This window comes from Temnothorax longispinosus, chromosome 8, assembly GCF_030848805.1.
Source record: "Temnothorax longispinosus isolate EJ_2023e chromosome 8, Tlon_JGU_v1, whole genome shotgun sequence".
NCBI classification, from domain to species: Eukaryota; Metazoa; Arthropoda; class Insecta; order Hymenoptera; family Formicidae; genus Temnothorax; species Temnothorax longispinosus.
Genome location: NC_092365.1, coordinates 12,400,826 through 12,426,468, shown reverse-complemented (window position 1 = coordinate 12,426,468; position 25,643 = coordinate 12,400,826). Strand labels below are relative to the sequence as shown.

Sequence of the window (25,643 nt, the reverse complement as noted above, 5' to 3'; positions counted from 1 at the left end):
ACGCACGATCAGACACCTCGGCCGACACACAAAGCGAGAACTCCGGAAGAGGAGAATTCTCCCTGACTTCGTACGACAGCAAAGTATTCGATCCGACCCAAGAGGATTATACCCCCCAGGCCAACAAGATGAGCCAGCAACGAGCTGCCGCGACCATTGCGCCGCGTGAGGACATATCACCTGCGCAGATTAACGCAGAAATAGAGCGGCTCAGACCCGCGGTTAACGGGCGACCGTCCGAAACCGACCCAAGTCGAGCCCCCGAGCCGACGCGAATAAGCCCAGGAGCATTAGACTCCGTGCTCAGCGACGTGCTACGCATGATGCGCGACATGCAGGAATGCATGGACCGTACAGAGGCCGCAGAGTTCGAGCGCTCTGTAAGTCCTTCGCGCAATCCACGAGATGCACGAACGCATGAGTCGGCTAGAATCCACCACTTACGATTGCTCCGACGCACGAGAGTGACGCGTTCGCAGCCAGGGCCCGCTGGACGTCATGACGCGTCACCTACGGGCGAATGCGTAGCGACGTCCATAGTCAGCCAGGGCACCACGTCGGATTCCTTAGCCTAAAGAAAGCCCGTAACATGATTCCCGAAATAAACGGAGAATCTAGAGAACGCGTTCGCGAATTTATTAGCGCAAGCACATACGCGATGAAAAATATACAGCCCGCGGACGAAGCAATGCTTTTAGAAACAATACTGTGCACTAAATTTAAGGGCAAAGCTATGACCGACTTCGACACGCGCGACATTCGCGATTTCGAGCAGTTAAAACGCGAACTCGAAACGGAATATCTCGGAAAGCGCGGCATGACCCATCTGCAGCTAGAATTCAACTCCCTTAAACAAAAAGCGGGAGAAAGCGCGCATGAATTCGGGCGTCGAGTCGAAAAAATAGCGAGAGAACTGTACGAGGCCATGGAGGAAGGCCAAGGACACTCGCAAGAACAGCAAAAAACGATTCTTGACAGCATCAAGACGCAAGCCCTGCAGAATTTTCAAATCGGGCTGCACGACGATATCAAGATGCTGGTCCGAGCACAACGATATCAAAGCCTACAGGAGGCAATAACCGGCGCCACCGCCAAGAAAAAGATTAGAGGGCCCTCCCCGCGGAACGGACTACCGGCAAACAGAAATAAATTTAATCAAGAAAACGCGCGAAATGCGGGAAACGCGACAGTGCGTTGCTACAAGTGTGGAAAGACCGGCCATTATGGGCGAGATTGCCGTACGAGCCGGCAAACAAATGAATTCTCGCTGCCGAGAGCGGATAAGCCCGGCGGCATAAACACAATAGAGTTATTGATACCGATTGTCAATTTTTTTGCTAGGCAACAGTTTGCAAACAGTCACGTTTCTGATGTGTCTGATAATGGAGCGTATTCGCTACAGTAACGAAGAATTAGTAAATATGTTGCTTATTTATGGCGAATGCCATAAAAATCAAAGACAAGCCGCAGCCCTCTATGCCGAACGTTTTCCTGATAAGCGACACCCGGGGCACGGTTTTTTTCAAGTTCTATATAATAGAACTTGTCAACATGGAATGTTACACGCTCCAACACGTCCACGGCATGTAGCCCAACGAGATGAGAGAACAATTGATGCTGTAAGAGAGGCAGTTATTGCTAATCCGCATACAAGCACGAGAAGTGTTGCACATGACCTACAGGTGTGCCATACTAGAGTCCACAGAATTATTAAGCATAATCTTGGATGGCATCCATTTAAGAGGCATACAACTAAAAGATTATTTCCTCAAGATTTGCGTCGCCAAGAAGCTTTTTGTGATTGGCTCTCAGAACAAGTAAGAGCAAGATATATTACCAATTGGTGGCTATCGGTTCTTACCACAATTGAGAATAAACAACAATTTTTTTATAAAATATTTTAAAAATCAAATTTTTATTTTTGTCAGCTTTGAGAATCATTAAAGAATTGTAATATTAAAGATATCGATTTATCGTAGGACAATTGCCACAAGTTTATAATTTAACAATTTTCTTGCCATTTTGATTTCAAATATCTACAAAATCGTAGCAATCAAATTTGTACTTTTGTACCAGGTTGACATAAACAACATCGCCAATGATCAATTCTTGAGGAGAATTCTCTGGACAGATGAATGCACTTTCCGCAGTGATGGGCGCATAAACAGACACAATGAATATCATTATGCGGAGGAAAATCCTCATTGCCGAAAAGAAACACACATCCAGGGCCAATTCCATATTAATGTCTGGATGAATATTTTAGATAATCAAGTTATCGGGCCGTATTTCTTTCCGGAAAATATTAATGTCACAGCAGAAGTTTATTCCGCTTTCCTGGAGGAAATACTACCTAATTTATTAGAAGATGTTCCATTGGCTGTATTACCAAATATTATCTTTCAACAAGATGGCCATCCTGCTCATACATCGCTTCTCGCTCGTAATATATTAAATCAAAGATTTCCTAACAGATGGATAGGCATCCATAGCACTCTGCATGAATGGCCCCCACGCTCTCCTGACCTAACACCTATGGACTTTTTTGTATGGGGTTACATACGAGATCAGGTTTATGAGACACTGCCACCTTGTAGAAACAAGTTTATACGAAAAATAGAAACAGCCTGTCAAGAAATTACACCCGTAATGTTATTGAAAGTGCGAGAAAGCATAATGCGGAGAATCGCGTTATGTGCGGAAGAAAATAGCAGTTATTTTGAACACCTTCTATAATCTTCTGTAAAGATAATACAAATACGATAATTATATTAATGTTATATCAATAAAGTTATTATATAAATATTAATAAAGTTATTGACTATCTCTAATATTAATAATATCGAAAATTTTTTAATATTAATAAAGTTATCGAGTTATCTTATTATACTTAATATATTTATCAAATATAGATAGCGGGCTAAATAAAAGCAAGGCGTGATTGGTGGTGCGCGAATATTATAATAATTAAGGGGGAACATATGAGTAGACCGCAAGAAAAAAAGGTGAAATTCGGGAACTTTTATCTTGGAAACTATTAATTCGATTCGATCCGGGTTTTTTTTTTTATTTAAAAGTATCTACATTGAGGCACGTTCACAAATTTTTTTAAGGGAATTTATTCCCTCGGAGCGCTGTTCTCGTGGCCGGCGTAAAATGTGACACGGTTCACGGTTCCCAGAATATCTCGAGAACGGCTGGACCGATTTGCTTCAAATTTATACACAATGTTTTACGATAGTTTTTTCACGTTTCCATCGGGAGAATTTTTTTTACTCAACTAGTTTTTTTTTATCAGACTATTAAGGTCACATTCATTTTTCGACCCAAATTTTCGACTTTTATAGTCTGATAAAAAAAAAACAGTTAAGTAAAAAAAATCTCCCGATGGAAACGAGAAAAACTATCGTAAAATATTGTGTATAAATTTGAAGCAAATCGGTCCAGCTGTTCTCGAGATATTCTGGGAACCGTGAACCGTGTCACATTTTACGTCGGCCACGAGAACAGCGCTCCGAGGAAATGAATTCCCTTAAAAAAATTTGTGAACGTGCCTCAATGTAGATACTTTTAAATAAAAAAACCCGGATCAAATCGAATTAATAGTTTCCAAGATAAAAATTCCCGAATTTCACCTTTTTTTCTTGCGATCTACTCATATGTTCCCCCTTAATTTTAGCACATAATTTTACCAACACAAATTTATTGGAGTAGTAAAATCCTTTCCCTCGCCTCGATTAATTTAACTTTCAGATGCTGCATAACTGGCTATATTTAAACGAATTTTTGTTGGAAAAATTATACAATGTTAAAATTATGCAAAACATTCAATTTTAATAGACTTCAACATTGATCGGTTAAAACAGAAGCCAAAGTGACAAGGTATGAAAATACATTTTATAAAGTAAACGTGAAAAACGAGGGATGCCTTATTTTTCTCTTACGAAGAAAGCTGGATCATAGTCGATCAAAGTTATTATACATTGTTATTTTATTATTTCTATTATTTTATTTTACACGGAACGAAATATTTCATACAAAAATTAATATAAATTATATATATAATATATGCAATATATATATATATATATATACATTTATTTCAGAATATTAATATTTCATCATTAACATTAATAATATAATTAATTCAATATACTGATGCTAATAAGCATCTTTATGTAAATAATGCTACTGAATCTCATATAAATCTACAAGGAATTTATTACTGAAAAGTATTCATTAAATATTATGATAATTTGCCTTATATAAACTATTCATTAGCATCATATTTAAAATGTATATTTTATACTAATAAACCTCTTGTTTATGAGATTAAGATTAAGATTTTTAAGATGCCCCGGCATCATTTATATATAAAGAATTATATAATGCTTATAAGTATTGATGTATTAAATTAATTATTAATTTAATGATAAATTATTTATTAATGTAACAAAATGAATATTGTAAGATTTGTTAATGGTGATTTCTGCCATTATTTACACTTACATTGAATTAAATTTATTGGCCAACTTATAATTTAAATTTGCACACATATGCTAATTGCTGGCTTTTGTCCTGTGCATAAACATTGTGTGCAAAAAATAATTTAAGTAATAAAATTATAATATACTAGCTGGTTACTCGGTCTTCGCCCCGGAGGACACGTGTATTAAGACACGCAAATAGTCTCTCTCTCTCTCTCTCTCTCTCTCTCTCTCTCTCTCTCTCTCTCTCTCTCTCTCTCTCTCTCTCTCTCTCTCTCTCTCTCTCTCTCTCTCTCTCTCTCTCTCTCTCTCTCTCTCTCGTCGCAATGAGTCTGAGTTTCGGGTTGCTCAGTTCAACGCAAACTCCCTTCGTGGTCATATCGAGCTTGTCAGGCTTCACTTCCGAAACTTGCGCCTCAGTACTTAGTTTTATATTCACTATTTTGTTCTCTTCAGAAATACTGCTCCTTATCTTATTCTTTTTCACTGTATTTATCGTTAGCCAAGTTGCGTTAGTTCTCAGTTTTTACAGTGTATATTATTGAGATTGCTGGTTGCTTGCCTTAAGAGAGAGAGCATGCACATCATACTAACTTCTGTCCGTTATACTTCGCTTTTGTTTATATCACACTGTATCTTTGCATCTTGTATTGTATTGTATGTAATCATCATATTATTGTAACTGCTATAGTACTTTTTGCCCTTTAGCCTTTGCTTGGGCATAATAAATTTTATCAATCAATCAATCAATCTCTCTCTCTCTCTCTCTCCCTTCCTCTCTCCCTCCCTTCCTCTCTCTCTCTCTCTTTCCCTCCCTCTCTCCTTTTCCCTCTCCCTATCTCTCTCCCTCCCTCCCCCCCCTTTCTCTCTCCCTTTTCCTCTTCCTATCTCTCTCCCTCCCCCCCTTTCTCTCTCTTTTTCTCTCTCTTTCTCTCTTTCTTTCTCTCCCTCCCTCTCTCCCTCTCTTTTTCTCTCACAGGTTATGAAATAAAATTTATTTCATAACCTGTATTGTCATCTCAACTTCTGTTTTAACGTTATTGCTGTTTTAACGTTATCCGTCACAATTGTATTGCAACTTCGGGCGTTACAAAGTTTATTTTATCGTAAAAAAGATATGCGAGTGATTATAGGTGATGCACCGAAGTCAACGCAATTGTGAACGACCATGCGCGCCTGCTCGAATGGGCAACCCGTCATACTGACCTGTATGTCTCTGCAACACCCTGTACACAAAGCCGGAAAAAATAATGTAAACGCCGACGCGTTAAGCCGAAACCCGATAGCGGAGGCATCAGCGATAAATGCAACGCAGCAAGAAGACGACGCCCAGAGAGAATATTCGGAAGAGGAAAAGCAGCAAATAATGTACGAATATCACGACTCGCCTACAGGAGGACACCAAAGAGTCACGCGTACGTTGAACCGGATCCGATTACAGCATAACTGGAGCGGCATAACAAGAGATGTAGAGGTATACATAAGCAAATGCGAATACTGCCAGAAGAATAAACTAAGTCGGAAAACGAAAATGCCTCTAATTATTACAGATACACCCGAGCGACCATTTGAGAAATGCGCGCTCGATATCGCAGGCCCATTGACTATTACAAATAGTGGGATCAAATATATCCTGACATTCCAAGACAACCTGACAAAGTTCAGCAAGGCGATACCGGTGGAAAACCAGGAAGCAAATACAGTCGCTAAAGCTTTCGTCACAAAAGTAGTTTTAGAACACGGAATACCGGAAAAAATTCTCACGGACCAAAACACGAATTTTACAAGTAAAATGTTCAAAAATACGTGCAAATTGCTAAAGATAGAAAAGATTCAAACGACAGCATACCACCCCGAAAGTAACGGAGCGTTGGAAAGATCACATCTGAGGCACTTTATAAATGAAGACCAAACCGATTGGGATGAATGGATATCTTATGCAATGTTCACCTACAACACGACGCCTCACACAACGACAGGATTCACGCCGTTCGAACTAGTTTACGGACATCGGGCTAACCTGCCGACAGCGTTATCAAAGCCTTTAAAACTAAAATATTCTTACGAGGACTACGCGCAGAAACTACGAGAACGAATTCGCGCAACAAACCAAGTCGCAAGGGAACACACTAAGCAGAAAAAGGTAAAAGCGAAGCAGCAATTCGAAAAAAAAGTTAACGAAGAAACATTTAGAGTAGACGACAAAGTACTACTATATGACGAGACGGTACGACGCGGACGATCGAAAAAACTTGAGTCCCAATGGATCGGACCATATGTAATTATCGAGAAACACAGTGACGTGAACTACGCGATTAAGATAAAACGCTACGGAAAACGCTACGCGTCCACGCTAACCGTTTGAAAGCCTTTATCGAGAATTAGAGATGCAGATAGAGAAAGACATAGCTATGAAAGGTACCAAAAGCAGAACATAGTCCAAAAGTAGCAAAATAAGAAAACTTACGTTAATCTCCACGAGGAGCACCACGCCCCTGACCAGTTAGCAATAGAAAACGAAGCTCGGCGAGCATCAAAAACAGCATCATATCATCCGGTGCACGTCGGCCTGGCTCAACCCAAAACTCCCGCATACCAGCGGTGTAACGGACGCGGCCCGTAATAAGGCCCGGATACTCTGACCTCTCGGGCACTACTAAGACCGGGGGGGGTAGTTATAAACGCCACGTTAGGTTGTGACCGTACGGAGGTGCGTTGTTCCCCCCGATACGATTTAATATGTCACCGACACGGTCGCCACTCGTATTTTTACCCACTAAACCGAGAAAGGATTAAAGATTCTAAGTACAAAATTGTCCCACCTTTTTCACGATGACCCCGCTGATTCCTCTCAACCCTTTTCTCTCTGTTTCAGGTCTCCTCTGTGCCGTCGGATCTTGGATCACCGCTGGACTCAGCCCCTCGGACCTTCTCTGGACTGCAGCTGTGCACCGCTGACTTCGCCCTGGACCTTCGCTGGAACGCTTCTTGGATCTCCCCGAACGGATGTGGGATCGCCCGACAGGTAAGTATCAGGACCAGGTAAGTGTTACGTATAGGTAAGGTTTCACCCGCACTCGAATAAATTTCAACTTTAAGTATTTCTATTTCAAATAGTAAAATATCCTCTATTTTATTCTATTTCCAGATAATACAAGATTTTCAGAAGTTTTTAAAGATTTAACGCGTCTACCGCGGGATGGTTCAACGCAGAGTCTAAGTTTCGATCGTTACGAGAAGTTACTATGTCAGCCGCCGTACTTTACGAGCGATGATTTCCCGACGTCTTTACTCTACGAAGCTCTAGCGGAGAATTCCTACCGAGGAATTACTACCGACCTTCCTGTTCGACTTTCTAGCGGAGAATTCCTTGATCGATGGGTTTCGCTCCGGCTCCTGGTCTCCCGGCAGCATCAACACTTGGGCAAGACTCCGCCCAGTATGGCACATCTGTCGTCCAGGTGCTACGTACACCTGCTACCCAGATGTGGTCGTTCGTAGCTTCCGCATTCCGAAGTCCATTGTTCGCTGAGGCAGGTGTTGCCGCGCACAATGGGCTCATTCATCGCATGTAAACATGTTATTCTCACTTTTCAGATCAACAACTTTCGCAAATACATGATTCTAGATACGCAGCATTCCGTTTTCCAGATCCTTCTATTCCTTCGAAATCATTTATTACCAATGTTAATAATTGTTGGATATCTCTTCGGAAAAGGGAACCTTGCGTTAACAATATTACTATTCACTCGTTCGCACAATCTATCATACTATCGCATCGTGGTATCGCTCGCCATTATTTAACGTTAAACATTGATTGTTTATTCGGGCTTGTTAACATACTCGATTTTCCTATTACAACTTATAATTACCGATTTCTCGTTACACAGCTCGGTTATTCGACTTTACATGCCACGCGTTATCTCTATACATTCGTAGTTCGCGCCTCCACATGATGGCGTCGTCCGTTTGACCGTTTGATCGTCGATTACGTTTACATGATTCACCTACAACGCATATTTATCAAATTTACAATTTTAATCCTACGGTTTCTTCGGATAGTCCGACCGCGCCTCCGTGGTTCGACTTCCCCTACTTTCTCGCCGTTCGACGCGCCGTTCGACGGTGGATCTTTGCTCCTCTAAACGACTCGGACGCGATAATATCGATAATTTCGCGATTGACCGTTGATATCACGATTTTCGCTCGCCTCGCGTCATGGTACATATTTCGCGTATCTCGCGCATCCTATTCTATCGATTGATGGTTGCTCGGTGATCTTTGCAACACTCTCACGCCTTTTCCATTATTAAACAGTCGCGGGTATCGTTGGATCGCTCGGTCGATCAACTCCCTCGCGTGGTCGTTATTACCCCCAGTCTGAGACGTTTGCCGCGTCTACCGCCGGACAGGTCAACTTTTTTATGTCTCTTGTAGGTCAATGCAGATGATCCGGACTCTATTCGACCGTCGGTCCGGTTGCTAGGCTCGCCATGCTGACCGCTTATGCGTTTCGATGCCTGCCGGATTTACCCCTATCTTGTCCTAGTGACCAACTTGCCCCAGAATTTCCCGGAGGTGTAAAACTTGGTAGACAGGTGTTTCTAAGTGCTCTGACGCAATTTCCATCATCGTAACGTATTTGCCCCAGATTCGCGCTATTGCCATCTTACCCCTGCTTATCGCAAACTGTTTCGGAAATTTTAACTATGCCTCGTGCTTTCGCGTAATCTATCTTGCGTATCGGTCGCTTGTACTGATCGCGTTGCCAACTTGCCCTAAATCTGTATTCCCGTGTAATTCGTGAAGGATTTTCATTTTTCGGTGATTCTAATTCGTATGGTTGTCTCTTGGCCGAGCTCTATTGCTCGTAATCTGATTTATCATCGAATCAATCCACGTGACTCTACTTTTTCTTTCTCTCGATCAATGCAATCGCGTTTTTATTCGTCGATCTTAATCTTATCTATTTCTATAGATGAGGAATTGGGAAATGAGGATATGTCAAATTTTTATGGTAAAGGTTTGTTTAATCATCAAAAAGATTATGACCTTTCTTAATCTATCTGTCGAAATAAACATTTTTTTCTCTTATGTTTAATTCGCCTCCGCTCACTCGGATCGGTATAAATCGGGGAAGTAATTTTTACTTTATCGCACGCTGTGGATTAGTAACTATAATTATCGCGCGCGCTTTTATTCCAAAATCTTATCTTTAATTTTATATATATATCTATGTCAGTCCATTATATGTTTTTCTTACTACTATATTATCCACTAATATTGTTTATTATTTTTCATGTCGCACTATATACATTTTGTCTTTTTATGTTTCAGGTTCGCACACTGGTTTAGCGTCGCTCAGCGACCGTCGCCGCATCCATAATCGCCGCTTGGACGATTCGCCTTCGCGCCTCCTCCATCTCGTTCAAGCTGCTGATTCGTTCTCCCGTGTTGCCCGTCGGTTCGTACTTTGATTTTCGAACCCGTTGCTTCTTCACGATAGGCTGGGTGAGGATCCGGTCATCCGTCACCATTGGTAGTCGTCTCTCCTGCAGCTGGTCGTGCTCGGGTGCAGCCGTCGGCTGCAAGGTCACATGGAGACATTAGAACAGACACTAAATAAGAACGAAAATTTAATAGCAAATGTCACAAGACGAGTACAACAACGAGTAGCAAAGTTATTTTGCCGCGAAGAATTAGACGAGCACCTTCTAGTAGTAAGCACAATAACCGCAAAATTAATAAGCGACGTAGAAGACACTTTAGAATATCTCACGTACGCGAAAAAGGAAATAATTCTCATTCGTCTGTTACCACTCGAAACCTTCGTGGCGAAACTAAGAAAGGCGACGACCCACCTATCCCGAGGGGCACACTTCCCTTTCAAGGTACAAATAAACAACTGGAACACTATCGAAAAATTCGTAGAGTTAAACGCCTATTAAGACAACCCCAACATATACACGATCCTGACATTCCCAATCATTACCTATCCCAATTATGAAATCGTGCGAATAACCCCCCTACCAGTGCACGACAACAAAAACATATTTATAATTCCTAAAATCTCACACACCCCATTAGCCATAAATAAAGAGAACCGAAACTACTTAATACTAAAGGAAAGCGATTTAGACATATGCACACATGCCGACAGAACATTCGTATATATGCGACACAAAATACCCCGTATATTTCGTAACAGCGCACGCACCCTGCGAGGTGCAAATTTATATCCGAGCACAAAAAGATAATTGCGAGCGACGTCACATTCTCGAATGTGACGTTCTGGATTACTATAGCAGAACCACAGACATGGTTATTTTCTACTCCGTACAAACAATGCATAACCGTACAGTGCAATGATCAAGCCAAAAAGAAAATTGAAATTAATAGAACAGGGAAAATTAAATTAAACAAAAATTGTAGACTGACCACGACAAACTTGACACTACGAACTAAAAAACAAGAGTACATCAAGCACATACAAATGCATCTACCACAATTTAACTTGACCTTCAAATCGATAACTGAGAATTTTGGCAATAATAAAAAGTCAGAAACAGAACTACGGCTGGAACCGGTGATCAATGATCCCGTGGAACTAACTAAACTAAGCCTAAATCTCGAGGAAATAAACAAGGAGTTAGAAGACAACCAGGTCAGCATTTTTTCAAGCAGAAATGTAATATACCCCGTGGGCTCCGTGTCCATAGTTGTAATCGTAATAAGAATAGGAATCGCTATCACATGCGTAATAAAAAATAAAACGAAGAAAAACACGCGACGCGACTTCCGCAAGCAACTAGAAAAATAAAATAGCAAATAATGTAACCCCATGGAAAAAGAAAAATTATCATGTATAAATCAAATGTAACGAAAAACCTCATACCTCGGTTTTTCTTTTTCCACAGGGGAAGGGATGTTGTGAGACGGAAGTCAAGTTGACCTAGTTGCGACACAGAGCTACCAGCGCAAGTCCGATTATTGCGAAATGCATTCCGGGCATCATCCGATCGCCAGACGATTGACCAAGGCCCGGAAGCAAAAGCGCTGACAGCTGAATCAACAACGAGGAAGCGACTCCGCGCGATAAAAGGCCCGCCCTTCCGATAAGCGGCGGGTAGTCTGAGATCAGAGCGCGTATCGCGAGACCACGTGTCGACAGTATATTTAATTCGCGAGTCAGGGTAGTGAGTGAGAACACCTGTGTAAGAAAACCAATCTGTTTCACGGTCGCGTTCCCTATTGTTATTTTCGGTCTTTCTTAATACTATTATTTATTAATACATTAATATTGGGGTTGCAACAGTATTTTCAATAATATTAGCAAAATTATTGCTTACAAAAAAGATTACGTCTAGTACATACATGGGTCTGAGACGTCCGTGCGAGACTTGACTTGCTCGGTATTCGGCGATATATTGATCTTTCGTAACAGCTCTGGGTCCTTCTTGAGTCCCTTTTCCCACTTACTTTTTTAGAAGGTGAGGCAGGCTTGCCAGTTTTACAGTTACGAGCAGATATTGCTTTGGCTCAGACGCCGTAGACCTACGTACACGGAGTGTTAAATATGTATTACACATTATGTGGATAAATAGGTATATGTGTGTAATTATGTTTGAAATTTCTATAAATTGTTTTACGTGTAATTTTATATATTTTCTTATTTTACATGCATATATATATCTTTTTAAAATTAGTAATATAATTATGTATGATATAATACTATCATTATTTAGGCGGCAGTGTGGTCTAGTGGTAGAGTGCCAGACTCGTAATCTGAGGAACCAGGTTCGAGTCTACTAGAGCCATGTAAACATGGAATGTTTTTTCCAAAAGCTGCGCCCTCCGTGCAAGATAGGCTCTTGTGCGGAGCAAACTGGGTTCCGTCTTTCGGAAAGAGACGTCAAGCCGTTGGTCCAAAGGGTTAAGTGAGAGGAGAAGGGTAGTATTGGATGAGAAATGAATAAAGGGTTGGAAACATTCCTACAAAACGCCTTGTAACCCTGAGGGGAGTCAATAAACGTATTTATCTTTATCATTACTATCATTATTTTACACAGGGTGCCCCGGGTTTTACCCGACAAACTGCGGGAGCATATTCTACAAATGAAAATAAGAAAAAAATGTTATAAATGATTCTCTCTGACCTCCTCTGACTTAAATTTGGCGAGATCGCCAAATTTAACACCTCTTGATTTTTACTTATAGATAACTTTAAAAAATAAGAGTCATCAAAATAGGTAATAATTTTTACCTATTTCACGTTCCGTTTCAATAATTATTTACAACTTTGTCATAAAGTATTTCTAGCCAAACTTTATATAACTTTTTTTTCTTATTTGCTCTTGTAAAATATATTCCCGCAGTTTGTCGGGTAAAACTCGGGACACCCTGTGTAAAATAATTATAATGATAGTATTATATCATACATAATTATATTATTAATTTTAGAAAGATATATATTTATATATATGCATGTAAAATAAGTAAATATATAAAATTGCACGTAAAGCAATTTATAGAAATTTCAAACATAATTACACACATATACCTATTTATCTACATAATGTGTAATGCATATTTAACTTTCCGCGTACGTGGGTCTACGGCGTCCGAGCCAAAATAATATCTGCTCGTAACTGTAAAACTGGCAAGCCTGCCTCTCCTTCTAAAAAAGTAAGTAAGAAAAGGGACTCAAGAGTCAAGAGGGACCCAGAGCTGTTACGAAAGATCAATATATCGCCGAATACCGAGTAAGTCAAGTCTCGCACGAACGTCTCAGACCCATGTATGCACCAGACGTAATCTTTTTTGTAAGTAATAATTTTGCTAATATTATTAAAAATACATAAAAATCAAATAGGTATTAAATAAACAAATGTTTATCAAAAAATTATAAAATTGTCAACTACAATGTAGACAGATGTTTTGTAAATTTTTTCAAATTTTTTAAAATACTTTAAGGTAGGGAAAATAGCGGTGGACATGACAGACTCACGTATGCACTAAGAAGGTACCGAAAAAACGAAGGGTTAATAAAAGCATTTTTTCATATATTTTATATATTTTTAAAGCGTGTGAGAATTTATATTTTATTATTTTGCGTATACGCGTCTCCGTGTAATACGCAGATATCTGTAGCATACGCTGTTATACCCGCCTCGATACGGGTACCCGTACTGACGCGGGTATAACACGTACCCATATTGACACGGGTAGCGGGTACCCGAATCGATACGGCTACCCGCTATCTGAATTACCCGAATTACTCGGGTACCCGCGGAATCGGTTCAGATCCGTATACAACGGATAACGGGCGAACGGGCGGGTACCCGGGTATTCCGAGCTCTAAACTGTACATGTCAGTATTAACATTATAGAATGGTACATAAACATCACATCAACATAAGAAACTTTCTCAGTGACACTTCTTATAGAATGTTGACGCTTTCGCGAATTAAGGATGTATCACTGGTACAATCTTAGACAAAAGTGCATGAAAGAGTATAGCCGGGTTTGTATGGGAAATCTGCCCCCGCGGCTTTTTCGATTTGCACTTGGGGGATCGATTTGACATTAAATAAAAATAATTCAGCTAAATTTTTAGCTCTTTATCTCAAACGATTTTCGAGATTTTCAAAAAAACCACTTTTTTCGATTTTACTTTTTTTTCAATAGTAAAATTCAAAATTAATGAATGGTGATTTTTTTTCTAATTCTTAGGAGTAAAAGGGATGAAAAAACACTTTCATTATGAATCTCAGGTGGAAAGCCGATTTTTAAGAACAGAAATAAAACTATAATCATTTTTTTTACCGTGTTATTTAAAAGTGTCCACCGCCAAACTTTGTCAGAAAATGTCTTCTATACTCTTTTACACTCAGGAATTTTTTCATTTTTTTTTGAAGTGGTGGAACATTATGAAAAAAAATAAAAACTAATTTTTTTTTTCAAAATCTTGCGTTTGAACGCATTAAAACTCTTATACTGCTAGAGAAATATATAGAAAATAATTTTTCAACTGAAAAAACACAACTTACTTACAAAAATATTTAAAAAATTAAGAAATGCATTACTTCAAAAAATAAAGGACATTAAAAATTTTTGAATTGACGTTAAAAATTTTCTTTTTCACGCAAAAATTCATAGAAATAAAAAAATATAATGTTTCTGTATTATTGGCAATAATTTTATACTAATAGTTAATGCAATAGTTAATAAATAAAAATGAAAATTCTTATTTGATAAGTTTTACTATATTATTTATTTTTAAAAACATACGTATCATCAATTATTTACATTCAATGAAATGATTTCACATTAGATATATATAAAAAAGACTGTTTTGAATGACGTCGGTTAGTCTTCGTCACTGTCTTCATTCACTACAGCATTAACTTTTTCATTTATAAACAGACGTCTCAATATTTCGGCAGGTCTTATTATTTTAGCCAAATATCGAGCGTAAGAAAGATAATATATGATAGCTGCAATGTGAGAGCAGCACCCTACAGTACGCCTACCATTAGCACAATCACAACAATATCGACTAATCCCAGAGATCTCATTCTTATCTGGCTGATAATCAACAAAACAACGGTATGTTTTTGAGTTAATATGCCGAGACCTTACTTGTAGTTTAATAATATTAGGTGTTATTTTCACATACTGAAATGTTATTGTTCCGTCTTCATTCATCATCTCAGCTAAGTAAGACACAGCTTGAGACATTTGATATGACCCCGTAAAAAAAATCTTCAGATCTTGTTCTGTTAACTCGGGAAAATCTGTCAAATCGTCTGAAGTTATCGTACTAAACAGAACGTTTCGTCTTGCCCAACGATTTGTTTCTACCTTCGACGCCAACGTATTATCTTGATCTTTTTTCGAATTCATCGCAGCAACAATTTTTTCAGAAAGATCAACATCAGAATCAAGTCTTGTACCAAATTCATTGTGCAAAAAACAAGAAACTCGACAAAAAAAAACGAGCTTTAAGAAGTAACTTATTATCCAGTTTATGATCTAAAAGCTTAAACTTTTGCTTAATATCACCATGCACGGCTTCAACTACCCAACGAATTTTGGTAACGAAACGAGATTGATTTGACTCATTTGTAGTAAGCTGATTGCGTTTTCCTTTAAGAGCCGGCATTAACACTTTGAATCCCAGTTGTTCCAAATGTTCTACTACATCACGATCGACTACAATGATATCATCTTTTTTCAGTAACTTAATTAGACCATTCGGATCATTCAAGACGATTTTCATAATTTCAGCATCGTTCATATTAGCAGTGTATGGCCCAAGCATATCTATAACGAAACCATTTGTAGTGCATATCGTAAATGGCTTGCACAAAGGCACCTTTTTTTGGCCAGAGTAAGATTTTCTCTGGTATTCATTATTTGTGCTTTTTTGATGGCGAATATACGTTCCATCACAAATAATTACTAATTGGTCATCTTTTAAGTCATACAATTTTCTTGCTGTATTTGATGAATTGGAGATTAATGTTTCCCTACTAATGGCATCAATTCCAAAATACAGAGGCAAAACATCTTTTTCAAATGAGGATATCACTTCGTTACAGTAGTCAGATACCATTTGTTCACAGACTAAACCAAAAATCGAAGATATTATAGCATTCGAATTTCCGGTTCTTAGTTTAAATAAAAATATGACAAGAGCTTGAGTAACATTGCGATTTATTGAATTTTTCATCGATGTTAACATCTCACGGAGTTTTATGAGTTTTTCCCATGTAAGACCCGTGAATATCTCTAATTGTTTCTCTGAGAACGAGTGATCTCCAATTTTATCAATGATAGATGAATCGCTACCAACAGCCAGTTGCCCAAGTAATTTTTCTAAGTCCCGAACTTCAATTGCACTAATATTTGAATGGATTCAAAAGTTATTAATATCTTTATCGTAGAATCGCCGTTTTATAAGATGATCTTTACAGCACCGGTTCCCGTCAGGAATAAAGATTCGTCGTTTAGCAAATACTTGTTTGCGTGCTTCAAATGGAACAACTGTGATATTTTCTGGAGACCCACAAATGCAACAATATTTATGAGTTGCGATAATTCTTGGAAAACCTAATTCTACAAATTCTAATTCTTCTTCCATTTTTTCTTAAAAAAAAAATGAAGGATCTTCAGTTGATGATATGGTTGAAATAGTAGCTGAAGACGATTGAGAGAGCTGGCACTCAACACTCACTTGGTCTGCAGATGAATCTTCAGTTTTAATGTTGTTGGTTGATCTTGTTAAAATTGGTCGACATTTATTACAAAAAATGTTGTTAATAACAACTTTCTTTCCAATTTTATCGGTTGCCATATTAGCCTCATCGATTGTCATAATTTGTTTTTTACGACCAACAATCTTGCAAAGATGAACATTACAATTAACGCATCTTTCATTCGGTCGATCCATGTTAAGGACTGCATAAAAAAATAACGTATATATTAAAACTGCATGAATACATAAGAGTATAAAGAAATTACTTACTGCAACGATAGTAAATGAACGTAACACTGTTTAGATTACAGTCTTAAAATTGATTGAAAAAGAACAATACATACATAAGTTAAAAGTCCAATTAAACACAATAATGGTTGTATCATCATTTTTAGGTTAACTCTAATCGAACAACCTCTATAGAGTAAAAAATAGGTTCTGAAAGTCCCAGTAGATGGCGTTAGCGAGTACCAGTTAAGCTAGCGCTAACTTCAATGAAGTTCTGAAGACAATAAGAAATCAAAATGAGAGATACCAACATTAAAAACGTCAATTCAAAAATTTTTAATGTCCTTTATTTTTTGAAGTAATGCATTTCTTAATTTTTTAAATATTTTTGTAAGTAAGTTGTGTTTTTTCAGTTGAAAAATTATTTTCTATATATTTCTCTAGCAGTATAAGAGTTTTAATGCGTTCAAACGCAAGATTTTGAAAAAAAAAATTAGTTTTTATTTTTTTTCATAATGTTCCACCACTTCAAAAAAAATGAAAAAATTCCTGAGTGTAAAGGAGTATAGAAGACATTTTCTGACAAAGTTTGGCGGTGGACACTTTTAAATAACACGGTAAAAAAAATGATTATAGTTTTATTTCTGTTCTTAAAAATCGGCTTTTCACCTGAGATTCATAATGAAAGTGTTTTTTCATCCCTTTTACTCCTAAGAATTAGAAAAAAAATCACCATTTATTAATTTTGAATTTTACTATTGAAAAAAAAGTAAAATCGAAAAAAGTGGTTTTTTTGAAAATCTCGAAAATCGTTTGAGATAAAGAGCTAAAAATTTAGCTGAATTATTTTTATTTAATGTCAAATCGATCCCCCAAGTGCAAATCGAAAAAGCCGCGGGGGCAGATTTCCCATACAAACCCGGCTATACCCTTTGAAATACTTGAATATCTACGCCTAACGCATAGTAAATCTAGATGTAAGATACTCAAATGATAGTAGGAGTCTTATTTTTACTCCTACAAAGGTATTTTTTACTTTACAAATGTTTTTTCCAGTATTATTTGCGATTTTTGTAATTTATGAGCCTTTTGGCAGTAAAAATGCCCTGATTTCAACTTTATAACGTCAAATTATTAATAAAATTAATAATTAATTATTAATTAATAATTAATTATCATTAATTATTAATTTATTTCTTTAAAACGGTGTAGTGAAGACAATTGAAACTTGACAGATAGTTTCATCTATTCGTATACTAGATGTACAAAAAAATTCAAAATATTGGTAGCGCTCCTTCAACATTTTTTTAGCTGTTTTATCCGTCAAAATTGTCTCTTCCCATAAAAATACGTGTAAAATCAGTGAAAATTAAAATCGTTATATCTCAGCAACCGTTTAGTGGATTCGTTTCTACTTTTTTTGTAGCACATCAGGAAAACTAAAAGAACATTCTCACAAATTTTTATCCACTTGGTAGCGCTTTGAAAATAGGTGCAATACATCCTTAAGCCTGTCCCAATGTTCAAGGGCATTACGAATTTCGGAGAACATAAAATTTTGTTTTGATATCCTTCGTAAACGCAGGTGGATCATGGGACGTGGATCTCCCCACTACTTGACTTGGGTTAGCCGAAGCTCGCCGAAGCTTTAGTAAGGGCATTCCAAGTCAAGTAGTGGAAAGATTCGCGTCCCGCAATCTACTCGCACAGTACTGTCGCACTGAGCCACAACGGCAAATTCTTTTGCTTCTCATTCAGTAAATATCGGTAAATGAGTGAATTCCAGTGCGGGTTGTGAATATTTACTACATTAAAAATTGTGGTTTTTAATATAAAAGAAAACATTATAGAGGAAGATTGATTCAACTGAACTTAAGTATTAATTTTTGTATATGGGGTATTCCATGAGATCTCAACTTTTTTTTTCACTTGCATTCACCGATTTTTTTTGTTTTGCAGTATATTATTGTACTAAATAATTGGTTTCTTCTCAATTTTTTTCAGAATTTTATGGACGTTATTTTACTAGATGTCAACAGTTGAATTTTGAGTTTTGTTCAAGAATTGATATTTTCGGCAATTTTTAACTCAAAAGTTCTTCTATGTAAAAAAATTTGTATACATGAAAAATGTTGGATTTTTCTTGTACTTTGAGATGGTAATTTTTATTTTTTACCATATTAATTTTTAGTACTTTTTTTTAATGAAAAACGAATAAAAAATTAATTATTTTAAAAGTGCCATGCTCAATTCAGCTAGTTTTTTTTTCTTTAAATACATTCAGTTGTGTGTAATAACGTTTCAAAGTGCCAGGACTAATAAAAAAAAAAGATATGATTTTTTTCTTACGGATTTTTATATAATACAGTAAAAATGTTCAATAGTCAGTTATTTTTCCGGAATAAACATTTTGCAATCTTCAACAAAAATTCAAAAATTCATGATTAACCAAAAAAATATTTTTCAAAAAAATTAAAAAAAGATTTTTCGTGTATGCTGAATGATTGCAAATTGTCTGATTTGTAAAAATAAAAAAAATATATAGTAGATAGTCTTGAAGTAAAATTTTTATGAAAAACTTAAGAATATTTTCACTTGAGATAATTCATATTAAGTTAATTAAAAAGCATTTAACCGAATTCAGAGTTAATTTGATAAATAGAATTGATACAAATTCAATCAAAGATGAATATTAAATAAGTGAAAAAAATTAGATTTCAGAATTAGCAATTTTTATTTTCGGATTCTAGAAATTGACTTATTTTTCAGGGATTTTGAAAAAATTGAAAAATGTACTTAGAATTCCATTTCCATCAAAAACATAATTCATATTGTTCTAATCTGAAACCTCAAAAGTTTAATTCTTTTTTTTTGCCGAGAAGTAGTCGAGTTGAAAAAAATTTATGTTAACACGGAAAGGGCGAATTTTTAACAAACACAAATAAGAGTTAAGTCGCCGGTCATGAAAACGTGGTCTTATGTTTTGAATCCAGCGTCCAAATTACCAAGTTGGTGGATTCCCTAGAGATTCCCTAGCTAGTTAGGTTGCATGTCCGAGTCACGTGAATTCTACAGTTGCTTTTATAGTTGTTTCAAGTGAGTTTGAAATTTTTATATATTTGAAAATGGAAACGAATAAAAAAAGTGCTACTAAACATTATAATAGATGTTGCAACCCTTTAAATTTGCACACAAACATCATTAAAAGGAACGGTTTAAGGAATCCTTCTGAAATACTGTTAAACAGATTTCCTGCATTGTTTACAAAACGTGAGCGATTGTGCAAGGTTTGCATTGATGCACTGAATAAAAGGAAAGACGAAGAGTTAGCAAAGACCGGTAAAGTATTTAAAAAATATAATTTTTCATAATAATTTTATATTTTAATATACCATTTTTAAGAATGAAAAAGATGTGACGATACGCGTATTCGTCACTAGCGCCACGGCCCTGACGGGCACCTAGCGCCTGTTCAGCGTGCACTCCTGTGCCCGAGCGGTGGGGCAGCCCTTACCGCCCTCACTCGGGGTATAAATAGGGGACTCGAGTCGACTCGAGTCACCAGTCTTGTCCGGCTCCTGCTTTCGACACGACCACTCTCCGAGACCGCTCACCAGGTTGGGTGCCCCTGACAGATATAAGGACAAAATTGCACAGTGATTCCATAACATACGAGAAACAGCTGCAAATTTTAACAATAATGCCAACCACTTGGAGTGCAGCTAAAATTGCTGAGATAATGGAAGTCACACTGCATAACGAGCAAAACAGATTCAAATAAAAATTGGCCTATTTTGTAAGCCAAATAAAAAAAATTTTTTTTTTTTAATTTAAGACTAGAAAAAGTATGAATATTTTTCGAAAATGCTTTGATATTTTGTGAAGTACGACTCTCTGAGCTTCAAAAAAAGTATTATGATTCTCAAATATATTTTAAGTACTCCATTAAGCAGTGATGTTCAATTACAAGTTCAGGAGTTTTATCAAGATGACTGCTACACGTGGTTAATGCCAGGAATAAAAGATTTCCTTTCTGTACGAACTGCAAATAGATCAAAAGTTTTGAAGCAAAAACATTTAATATTGATGAACTTGAAAGAATTGTACCAGGAATTCAAAAAGGAAAATGAAGACAGGAAGATAGGATTTTTATCATTTGCTTTTTTTTGTCCGAAGCATAATGTTAGCTTTTTTTTGCGAAGGAGAAACCCATCATGGGTACCCCCACCCCCGGGGAGGGGTGGGCGGTTATGTCGGATTCCTACCGGCTAAAACTCCTTCGGGTGGCCTACCTGGTGTCTCGGAGGGGGCGCCAGGGAATGTTGACATCCTGTAACGCCCCCTACCACCTGACTCCAACTAGAAGTCCCTACTCCCCAAGGACCCCGTGAGAGCGGGCAAATACCGCGGCCCTCCAAGGACCCCCAGTGTTGCGATTCGGGCTAGGCTATTTTGCGCATGCGCGGCGATACGGTGTCAGTAAAGTGTCTAGTACAAGTGAAAAGAGGCACTACTGTTACCCGGCTATTAAAAGTATCTAAAATTTGTTTAATTTATTAAAAATGTGAAGTATATACATATACATGTGAAAATAGAATTAATATATATATTTTTATTGATGAAATGGTTAAATTGTGTATATATCTATACTAATATATAAAATTCTTCAAAGAAGTTTAAAACTTAAGCACCTAGAATGTGTTATTTATGCGGAAAAGTTAAACTACCGTCTTTAAATCAACCACCCGACATACTCCTTATGTTTGTCCACAATAAGGATATTGAAACACAAATAAAGTTGTTTAGTATTTGTTAGTAGTTGTTGTTTAATATTAATTATAATAAAGAGAGAACAAGAAGAAGAAAAGGGATTATACATTCTTTAAATAAAACAATTTTTATATAAATAAAATAAAAATATTTTATTTGGCAGAGATCTCAAAGAATACCAACATTCGTTGCAAGGGTAAGGAAAACTGCCAAAAACCTTACCAGTATTCATACAACAAAAACATATATGCTATTAATTAATAACAAACATACTTAAAATGAGGATATACATATAATATTAAAAGAAAAGAAAAGAAAAGAAAATAAAAGAAAAGAAAATTTTAAATATTTTATTAATAATAATTAAAATTTGGAAAGCTATTAGACATAAAATAAAAATCTTAAATTAACAAACATAATATTGCAACGTATTATTAGCTCTCCTCAGGTACTTCACGTACTTATGTATATCAAATCATAAATATTAAATAAAAAATATAATAAAATCTGAAAAAATAAAATAATATTAATTCTTATACATAACTAACATGCATGGAAATTATATTGGCTAGATGTTTTATGCTAAAGAACAAAAAATAAATGTTATACAAATAATTAAAAAATTATGTACAAAGCATAAAAAATAAAATACTAAAAATAAAAACATTAAGAACCATCACATGATTTGCTTGAAATGCCATATAAATTTTGCTGATTATGTAATTTGAGATGCTCGGAATCAATTTCGAAATTCATACAATTAATACCTTCCGCTTGAAAACTCGATCGTATAACACTAATCGCGGAAACAGTTTCGTTCGATAATCGGTTTCTTTTTTTACTTTTTACGTCCGTAACTATTGAGAAAATACGTTCAGCTTCGGCATTTGAATGGGGAAGAGAAAGAACCGCGTCGACTAATAACTGTAAATGTTGAAATTTTTTTTCCCCTTCAGAGTTTTTAAATTCTAATATGTTTTTCCACATGTCGTCAATTTCTAAAGTGGCTAACTTATTTTTTTCTTCATCATTAAAAGCTGCAGGTAAAAATCTCCACTCGTTAGCTAATTGTGTTAAATCAATATTTCCTATACGCGTTGCAAGAATATTTAAATTTTCAAATTTATCTCTAGCTTTATCACAAAGAGCAATTTTTGGATGTAAAAACTGGAATTGCTCATAAACGGGATCTTTATACGGCAAACGTTTCAACATTTCGCGAACCGCAGTTACATAAAACTCTAAACAATTTGATTTAATTTCGCGCGCGCATTCTAATGGCAATGTTTTTAATAAACTTTCACATTCCGGTCCAACATATATGTTATTAACATCTTTCTAATACTTTGATCATTTATATTGAAGTCAATAATATTCTCTAAAGCTTCCGAAATTACAAAATTTTGTGCTATCTCGCGAATTAATTGTTGGCTACTTTCAAATAATGTATGAATTAGAATTTTACGAGATTGAAACTGAGCATTAAAGCTATTAAAAAAATTTAATGAATATTTTAAAAATAACAAATATGCTTTTATCAAATTATTATTTAATTGATTTGAAATAAGTTCCGCAGATTTTAACTTTTCTTCTACTGCAGCCAACATAAAATAATGTTTTAAAGCTTCCCAATTATCCAGTAATCTAACAATGCATTTGTGTAAAACTAACCACCGAGTATTTGATAATTTTAAAATGTTATTGTTTTCTACATTGAAAAATGTCTGAAATTCACTAAAAATTTCAACTCTCTTAGCACTACCCGAGATATACGTAGCAACTCCTCGAATCAAATTTTCGCAAGACTCTGGAAGTTTTCCACAAGCTTTATTCGATATAAGCGCTGATGAATGACAAATACAATTTAACGTGATAAGACCCGGTACTTCTAATTTCAAACGTGACATAAAAGAATTATTGCATCCAATCATAACAGATGCATTGTCACTTGCCATTCCGACAATATTTGTTAAAGGAATTTCTTTTTTTGCAAATGCAGTTTTAAATGTTTCAAAAATTTTGTTCGCGGAACTATCTGTTGCGTCCATACATAATAAATCTAATAATTGTGTTGTTACCTTTTTAGTTAAGGGAGAAACATACTGAACAAGAACACACATAACTTTTGAATCGGATATATCTGTACTTTCGTCTATTAAAATCGAAAATTTACTATTTTGAATATTTTTAATAACTTTCTCAGTTTCGCGTTTTGCAATTACTTTGGTAACAACATGTGTGCACTTATCTCGAGCTAGTGAAATATCTGCTACAACTTCAGGTTCTTTGCAAATATCTTTTAGTATTGGAATTAAATGATTCGAGCACTGAAAAGAAATATTATGCTCAGCAAAAAATGCTCCTAATTTTATTTCGGCGCGTTTAACTTTATCTTTATGAAAAAGAGTGACTCTACTATCCTCGGTGTCTGCTAAATCAATATTTAAATTTTGAGACTTTATTTTAATTGTTTTTTAAATGTTGGACCGATTGCGAATGTTTAGTTAGATGTGTTTTGCAACATGTGATGGCTTTATTGCATGCAGTACAAAGAGCTTTTTCTTGTGTAGGATGTGGAGCTAACCATCCTTTAAAAATACTTTCATCTAGCCATAATATTTTAAATTTTCTAATTTTGCGTTTCTTAATAGCTCCTGTGCTTCTATTTCTATTGCAATCATCCATGCTTAACTTAAAAAATCTTTGCCAATTGCAGTCGATGAAATAAACGTCTAATGTTATAAAATCTTACCAATACTACGTTTACACGAGCGTTACTTCTGTAGTAATTTACGATAATTCACTCGTTTACGCGGAGTAAATTATCGTAAATTACTACAAAATCCCGTTTACGCGAAGGAATTATCGTAAGTTACTACAGAAGTAACGCTCGCGTAAACGTAGTACTACTTACCTAACCTTGTCCTGTCCCGCCAAATATATCCCGCCAAATATATCCCGCCAGGCAGAAGGGCACCAAGAACTGTGCCAGCCATACGTGTCGTGTATATGCACGTCGCTGTATCCCCACTGCTGCGCATGCGCAAAGTCACGCATACGCCATATTGCCTAGCCCGAATCGCAACACTGAGGACCCCCCGGGTTTCCGCCGCGTGCGTCAATGATGGCGCACGGGGCGGGAGCACCAGTCCTCGTTGCGGCGACGGGGGACCACCACTCCCATTGCCGCGCCCCCTAGGGTGTTGTGCGGGGGCGGGGTCGAGGCTCAAGAATCCCCGCTTGATATAGGAATAAGGGAAGATCCTCTAGTGGTGGGAGGTCCGCCCAACCCCTCCCGCGACTCGAGCACTCCAGGGGTCCAAGTTCGGGACCGTACTCGTAGTCCCAAACTCCGACCCCCACGATGACCCAGGGGGGCACTAGTGGTGAAAACCCCTTAAAGAATCCACCCGAGCCCCCCCAGGTCACCGCACTACTCCCAATGAGTGGGAGGAAGGGACCCTAGGATCCCCAGCCTTACCACTCATCTCAACCTCCGGACAGGCCAAAGTTCGCCCAGGGAAAGGAAGAGAAGGAACCGCCGCCCGGCTCCCCGCTGAGTTAGCCGGCGGCCCCCGTTCCCCTTTTCCTACCCCTGGTTCACGGTGGGCACACCCCCCCCCAGCCGGTGTCCAGCCTGAAGCCCCGAGTCCGCGCACAGCGGACACCTCGGAGCCTCCGCAGGGCAGAGACTAGCCCGGTGATTGTCCTGACCGCAGCGGTAGCACAGACCGCTACGGTCAACCTGAGCCCTGCTCCATCCCACCGTGAAACCTCCCTTTTCAGTAACCGCCTTTGCGGCTCCTACCGAACATTGAGCCCACATGGAGCCCATGCCTACAGGTGATCGTCGAATCTGTCCGGCTCTCACTTCCCTCTCGCAGCAACCACCAGCCCTA

General features: G+C 37.3%; 1 protein-coding gene and 1 pseudogene across 1 annotated transcript; one reads left to right on the top strand and one right to left on the bottom strand.

The window, feature by feature from the left end:
• The window catches only part of LOC139818306 (uncharacterized), a 111,630-nt pseudogene that overhangs the window by 13,176 nt on the left and 72,811 nt on the right, over positions 1 to 25,643 (bottom strand).
• LOC139817765 (uncharacterized) lies at positions 590 to 2,736 on the top strand. The gene is made up of 2 exons (XM_071786055.1): positions 590 to 1,238; positions 2,051 to 2,736. Exons 1-2 carry the CDS (start codon positions 590 to 592, stop codon positions 2,734 to 2,736), a joined length of 1,335 nt encoding a protein of 444 aa, XP_071642156.1.

Bases quoted from the DNA above. Each gene is read 5' to 3' on its own strand.
- LOC139817765 (XM_071786055.1), top strand. From the start codon at position 590: ATGATTCCCGAAATAAACGGAGAATCTAGAGAACGCGTTCGCGAATTT. The intron at 1,239-2,050 runs GTACGAGCCGGC...ACAAAATCGTAG, and splicing joins CCATTATGGGCGAGATTGCC to CAATCAAATTTGTACTTTTG.